The sequence below is a fragment of the Ziziphus jujuba genome, chromosome 6 (assembly GCF_031755915.1).
Source record: "Ziziphus jujuba cultivar Dongzao chromosome 6, ASM3175591v1".
NCBI lineage: Eukaryota > Viridiplantae > Streptophyta > Magnoliopsida > Rosales > Rhamnaceae > Ziziphus > Ziziphus jujuba.
This window is the reverse complement of record NC_083384.1, coordinates 13,190,872-13,198,170: the sequence shown is the minus strand read 5'-3', so window position 1 is coordinate 13,198,170 and position 7,299 is coordinate 13,190,872. Positions and strand designations below refer to the sequence as shown.

Genomic DNA, 7,299 nt, shown 5'->3' with positions numbered 1-7,299 from the left:
TAGGTTGAACTCAAATGAATGCTTTAAATGGCTATAGACAAAATAATACCCCCAATTAGAGGGAGATACGATGATTTGGTGCTTTATGGAGGCATCACATTTCAAATCGATCTCTTGGTTATGAGATTCAACTCTAGCTTGGTATAAAACTACCTTGCCAATATCAAGGTTTTGCAGATCTTGAAGATCCTGACATGAAAGACAATGGATAGATTAAAAGTCGCTTCTCTGTTTAGATATTACACTTAAAATGCAAAAAGAAAACTCAAGACAAAACTCATATGCTTTAGTAATTATGTAAAAATCATATGCCTTTAAATAATGTGGCATTAATTTAAATGGTTAAATTATATGAATTTTAAAGGAATGATAAAAATTAAAAAGTAAGTATAAATAAATATTAAAAAAAAAAAAAAAACCAATAGACGATACATGTCTCTATTTTTTTTTTCTTTTTTGGGCTTAGAATTATTATCCCTATTGACAATGCTAATTAAGAAGGGATGCTAACTTTAAAAAATAAGGTCCTCTATTTTTTTTTTTTTTTTTGAAAAATAATAAGATCGACTATTCAAATTCCAAAAATGTTGCTATTTGGTCCTTCACTAATAATCTAAAATCCAAGCACGTGGCCAAAGCCTATATTTCTACTTGTTCTTTATTTTTTTGCGGAAATATATTTCTATTATTGAATTATAATTAAAATAATAAAATGACAAATGATTGATTTCTTATATTACACGATAAGCCAACAAAATTGACAATGTTTAAAGGCAAATATATTTTAGAGCATGAAAACGATCCATTTTCGGTAACGTCAATTCTTTATACAAGTTGTTTTATTTTTATTTATTATTTTTATTTTTATTTTTGGGCCGAGTGGATTTAGTTAAAGTTCACTAAATAAATTTTATTCACATAAAAAAGAAATTATTTATAAAAAAAATATTTACCGGAAATAATTTCCAAATTCCAATCACCGGCCACCGGAGAGAAGCGACTCTGCAACAGAAGAAGACGACGCATAAGAGAACGCCTTGCCCATAGAAGAAGGATACGACATTGCAACATCGTCAAAACCTTCATGGCCAGCACCAAACGTCGTCAATCCACTCGTACAAATCCCCAGCGAATGCAAATCCGGCTGAGTAACATTACCTTCCAAGTACTGAACGACCTGTCGCATGCTGGGCCGAGCTACAGGTTCCGAATGAGAGCACAATAACCCAAGCTTCAACACCAGCTCCACTTCCTCTGCAACAAAATCTTCCAAACCCAAGTTCGGATCTTTAGCCATCAAAATATCACCTTCTTTCCAACACCAAAAAACATAATCAACCAGAATCATCCCCTCCGCCGTCGAAGCATCCCTGCCGGCGAATTCTATCGGCCTCCTTCCACAAGCAACTTCAAGCAAAAAAGCACCGAAAGCGAAAACATCGGTAGCAGTAGTGGCTTTTCCGGTTCTCGTATGCTCAGGTGCAAGATATCCAAGTGTTCCCACGACATGGGTCGTCCGAGGATCAGTTCCATGGTCATATAGTCTTGCAAGTCCGAAATCTCCCAATCTTCCATTGAATTCCCCATCCAGCAATACATTGCTGGCCTTGACATCTCTGTGAATCACAACCTGTTCCCATTCTTCATGAAGATAGAACAATCCCGAAGCAACCCCTTTGATGATTCGGTATCTCTGTCTCCAATTCAGGGTGATTTTGGGTTGGTCGTAAAGGTATTTGTCTAGGCTTCCATTTGGCATGTAATCGTAGACCAGTAGGAGCTCACCTTTTCGCCGGCAATAACCCAAAAGAGCTACCAAATTCCGGTGACGGAGCCTTCCCATACTTGCTATTTCCGCTACAAATTCTCTCATCCCCTGTCTTGATTCATGAGAGACTCTTTTCACTGCAATTTCGGAATTTGATTTCGGTAATACACCCCTGTAGACCCTACCAAATCCGCCACTACCCAATAGCTCTTTTTCTTTGAATCCCTTCGTGGCAATATATAGATCTTTGTATTTGTACCTTTGAGGTCCATAATCAACCTCCCAATCTTCAACTAGCTCTGCATATTTTCTCTTCCTTCTTATGAAATAAACTATACCCAAAATTGTTATAGCGGTTATAAATACAGAAATCAATGGCAACCCAATTGTTAAAAATGGAGATCTCTGTTTTCCTCCTAATTTAGGTAGCTTGGGAAGCTGAGAAAGTACTAGTTCTTGTGCTTTTCCGTTCATCTTGAAGCTCCAACCAAGAAGATAATGAGATGTTAGAACAGAGCCAGTGGAGGAAGAGAACCCAATAAACATGGTGTCTTTAATAATCGGTGAAAGATCTGTATTCCAAGACAGAAGTGGAATTTTGGGTTTTCCAACATTGCTCGGAGCCAAGCTGACGTTGATCTGCTTCTTTTCTCCATCATAATCCACCCAAACTTTCATCGATCGGCCACTGATGAGGGTCAAGTTCTTGAATTGTCCAGTTTTATCTTCATAATACCCTGCTATAGTAGATCTCGCAGACTTCAACCCGTTGATATCGATCCCAACATGGTTATCATTTATATCATCAAACTCGCTGCTCAATATCGTATCGAGCTCGACAGCGAAGACGTGATTGGTATCGTTGCCATTGTTGGTTTTGTTGAAAAGACCAAGATATTGGCTTGGAAGAGCACCGGGCAAACCTCTCTGAGGAGCAATGACGAAAGCGATTCCATGGCCGCTGAGAGTCGGGTATTCGGATCGGATGGCGAAAACGAAAGTGGTAGAGAAAGAGAAAGCAGTGCCATTATTGGTGGGTTTCTTGAAGGTAACTGGATTGGGATAAAAGGCATGGCCTTTGAGCTGTTTAGTATCATTGGTGAGCCTCAGAAGACCATTGGGAGTGATTTCGGCGATGCCGTCTAAGCTCAGGTTCGCAGACTTGAACCCATTGTAGATGAAACTGAGATCTTCATCGGCAACTACTCTTAGGCTTATGAAGAAGAAGGACAACGTCACAAGTTTTGCGAACATGGCTACTCTGTTTCTTTCGCCTCCCTCCGTTGTCATTCTTTGTTTCTACGACCAAGAAATGGGCAGTGTTTTCCTAGTCGTTTTCAAAGTTTGTCTTACAACTTAGCATTGCGAAAGTTCATGCATTCTCAAACAGGCAAAAAGAAAAGTATTATTGCCTCTCTCGGTTTTAAACTATGCTTATATTTGCATTTTGGCCTTTGATCTTTTTTTTTTTTTTTTTTGGGGGCATATCAGTCTATAAATTTCATTTTTTGGTTCACTGTGATACTTCAATTATCAGTCAGTGGTTAATAGCACACAGCCGACAAGGAAGAATAATCTGTGTGATTCTAATTAAGTCAAATTTCTGACATCAGTCATTGTCTGGTTTGGATGAAAAACACTGGATGAATTGGGTGCCCTTAGGCCTCATCTGGTTCAGCTGGTTTTGGCCACTTGGTCAAATAATTGTGTTAAGCAAGCCTGTGGCTAAACCTCTTCCAGAAAAGTCTTGGAAGGCAGAATCAAAACCAAAAATAATATTTCTTTTTCTTTTTCTTGTTTTTTTCTTTTTCTTGTTTTTTTCTTTTTAAATTGAAGAAATCTTGTGCATTGACTATGATGTTTAAACATCCATATAGAGTAAACGATTTAGTGGACAAAGTGTGCCATTGTAAGAGAATTTCTAGATCGTTTCTGGGTTTTTTTGGTTATGTTTTCTTTTTCTCCCATTGATTTATATGATGTTTAAACATACATATAAAGTAAACGAATTAGTGGACAAAGTGTGCCATTGTAAAAGAATTTCTAGATGGTTTCTGGATTTTTTGGTTATGTTTTCATTTTTTCTTTTCTTTTAATTGTATACGTATTAACAAAGGTTTTGAAAACAATCATATATATGCACCATCCATATGTTCTAGATATGTGTGTGGAAACTATAAAGAGAAGGAATAGATGTGTAAATGGATACATGTGTTCTTGGTGTAGATGAATGATAAATCAAACTACTAGGTTATATTCAAAAAGTCCATATCTCCATCATTCAAAAAGTCCACATCTCCATCATCAAGTCACCATGATATAGATGGTTCTACGTATGTGTGTGGAAACTATAAAGAGAAGGAATAGGGGTGTAAATGGATACATGTGTTCTTGGTATGGATGAATGATAAATCAAACTACTAGGTTATATTAAAAAAAATCCACCCTAGCTCATCCCCATCATCAAGTCACCATGATCTATGAAAATGATAATGACATGTGGCAGTTTTCTACCATCCGACTACTTCACTATCCATTTCTTTTCAAATTATTTTTTCTTTTTATTTTTAAAAAAAATATTAAATCAGGTGACATTAGATATAGTTTGAATTCGCCTTATTGTTTATTATAAAATGAAAATTTAGAATGTTTCTCTAAAATTACATTGAATATTCGCATTGAGTACTTGAGGGGATCAAACGTTATCATTGCTTCGTTTGATGATCGGCCATACCATGACCATATACCCCATATTTTGGAGATTCTAATAAACTGAAGCTTCGCAGCTCATTCGAGTTAGGCAGCTTTGCTGGCGTCTCCTTTAATTTCATCACAGTTTTGGCTATTTGAACCACTTTAACTTATAAGACATGGCCAACTGTACGTCACAAGTTTTAAAAAATTAGAGAAGACCCAAACTTTTGTATATTAGAACTAAGAAGATGGAAAATACTTTAACAATGGTAGGAAAAAGAGCGAATAGCGTATAATTTTCTGGATTCATTTTGATTAACTTAAAATTGCAGGGTTGGCCCACTATCACTCAGGTTACATTTTTATATTCTAATTTGATTTGATTCTATTTCAATGACGTGGCATGGACTTTTTCTCCGTTTTATTTTAAAGTGTATTGTAAATCTTTCAAACAAAAAAAAAAAAGAAAAAACAAGAAAGGATTATCTTTGATATGTATTAAATATGTGGAATACCATATAATTTACACCAACAATTCGCCATTAGTAGAAACCGACCGTTTTTTTTTTTTTTTTGGAATTGCTCGATTAACGATAAGCTTAGTAAAAAGTTCAAATTTTGAATTTAAAGCCTGATGATGATGAAAATTTTCATTTTCAATCTATCAAAAAAAAAAAAAGGTAGAAACGGACAGAGTAAAATCCTAGATTAAATTTTATAATTGCATGTTGCAGTTATATACTCGGTGAGGGCATATATAATGGTAATAAACTAATGAAATTTTAATGAAATAGGAGATTCTTTTTTAGCCAAGATAAAGTTTAAGACACATTATCCATGGTTTTGTATATGCCGAGCTATATGAGACCAACTACCTTTGCAATGCAATATTCACATACATGGATGTTTTGGAGTGTCTTTCCTCGAAGATTCCTAGTTAGTACCCTTCTTTTTCCTTTTCCTTTTACCCTTTTTTTGTTCTTTTGGTCTCTTTTTTTTTTTAAACTTTTTTTTTATTATTATTTATAAAATATCATTGACGAAGGGAATCTGGTAGTAGTGGTGGAAGAATTTTTGTCCTCCATCTTTGTTTACTACCATTAATTGATGTTTTCTAAATATACCTTTTACTTTCATTCCAAGATTACCAAACCGGAACCAAGTATCCTTCTTCTTCTTTTATTTTTTATTTTTTATTTTTTTTATTATTTTTTATTATTAGTTTTACTAGATAACTAAGTAACAGTATCTTTGCTTTTTTCAGAAATGACATATAAAAAGATTTATCGAAATGGATTATGAAAGGTGACATTTACAGCTGTCAATCTACATAGATTTTGTGATTTGAAAACTATAAACGATTATCATTCACAATCTGTCTCTATCAGTTTCTTACCGTATTAAAATGGTTGCTTTATTAAAGCTTTTTCTTTATGGAGAGAAAATTATCTCATATGTGTGTGTGTATATATATATATATATATTTGTTGCTACTAACTTGTCAATCTTTAAATTAAAATTTGTAATATTAATATTTCAATGGGTCAAACCCATTTCTGTTGCTTTGACCAAAAGCAACCAAAAAAAAAAAAGAAAAAAAAAAGCCCATTTCTCTTGCGTGTTGTAATTAAGTTAAGATCATGTGTGATATTTAATTAGAAACTAAAAATGAAGTAAGAATCATTCCCGATTAATTGAAAGATTTTATAAATGAAAATTTTAATTATATTATACAAATTCGACTTCAAAAAGAAAAAAAGGTTTTTTTTTATGTGTATATATATAAAATATTCCCTTTATGTTCTCAAAATCAAAAGATTATTTTTACATTGGAAGTGAATGTTGTTTTATTAATCATTCCTTCTTCTTTTTTATTTTTTGAAAAGTCTGCAATATCAATTGTACAGTTTTCCTTTTTTTTTAAATAAAAAAAATGAAAAATAGAGCAGCGATATTTTATTTATTTATTTTTTTTTTTTGGGGAAAAACTACAATATTAGCCAATGTTTCTTAAATTATGACATATATTACATTTGTATTCATACCTAATAAATATTTCCATACAAAAGGAGAAAGAAATAATAAATATTTTATTTTTATTTTTCATCATGTTTCATTCAAGTGATATTCCAGTTGGTCTGTGGGCATAGGGGTACACACTAGGCTTTATAGCGTCGGTAGCTTTAAACTTTTTTTTTTCTATATTTTTAATTAAATTTTATTTAAATTACAAAAACATATATGTATATATAATAACTTTGATTGTGTAAGCTTTTCTAAACAATTTATATATTTGACAAATACATTTAGTTTAATATATTTGAAAAATTATAAGATATAAAATCAAATATATTTGAGAAATTATATAGAATCGGGATATTTGGATTGGATGGCGAGAACGAAAGTGATTGAGAAAACAGTGCCATTAATGGTGTAAAATTAATGGAAGTGAATTCGGCTACTGGATTTTGGGGTAAAAGGCATGGCCTTTTAGCTGTTTAGCATCATTGGTGAGCCTCAGAAGACCATTGAAGTGAATTCAGCTATGCCGTCTAAGCTCAGGTTCGATTACTTGAAAAACCATTGTAGCTCAAACTGAGATCTTCATCGGCTGCTAAGACACTTATGATGAAAAACGACAACGTCACAAGCTTTGCAAACTTAGCTACTCTTTTTCTTTCGCCTCTCTTTGTTGTCATTCTTTGTTTCTACATCTAAGAAATGGGCAGTGTTTTTCTAGTCGTTTTCAAAGTTTGTCCTACAATACTAGCGCTAGAAAATTTCATGTATTCTCAAACATGGAAAAAGAAAAGGCTTACTTGAAGCAACAAAATAAA

General features: G+C 33.3%; 1 protein-coding gene across 1 annotated transcript; it reads right to left on the bottom strand.

Moving 5' to 3' along the window:
• Positions 1-3,266, bottom strand: LOC132804306 (L-type lectin-domain containing receptor kinase IV.1-like). The gene is made up of 2 exons (XM_060818513.1): positions 954-3,266; positions 1-189 (listed from the first exon to the last, which is right to left on the bottom strand). Exon 1 carries the CDS (start codon positions 3,056-3,058, stop codon positions 977-979), a length of 2,082 nt encoding a protein of 693 aa, XP_060674496.1. The 5' UTR covers positions 3,059-3,266; the 3' UTR covers positions 1-189; positions 954-976.
• Between the last annotated feature and the right edge of the window lie 4,033 nt (positions 3,267-7,299).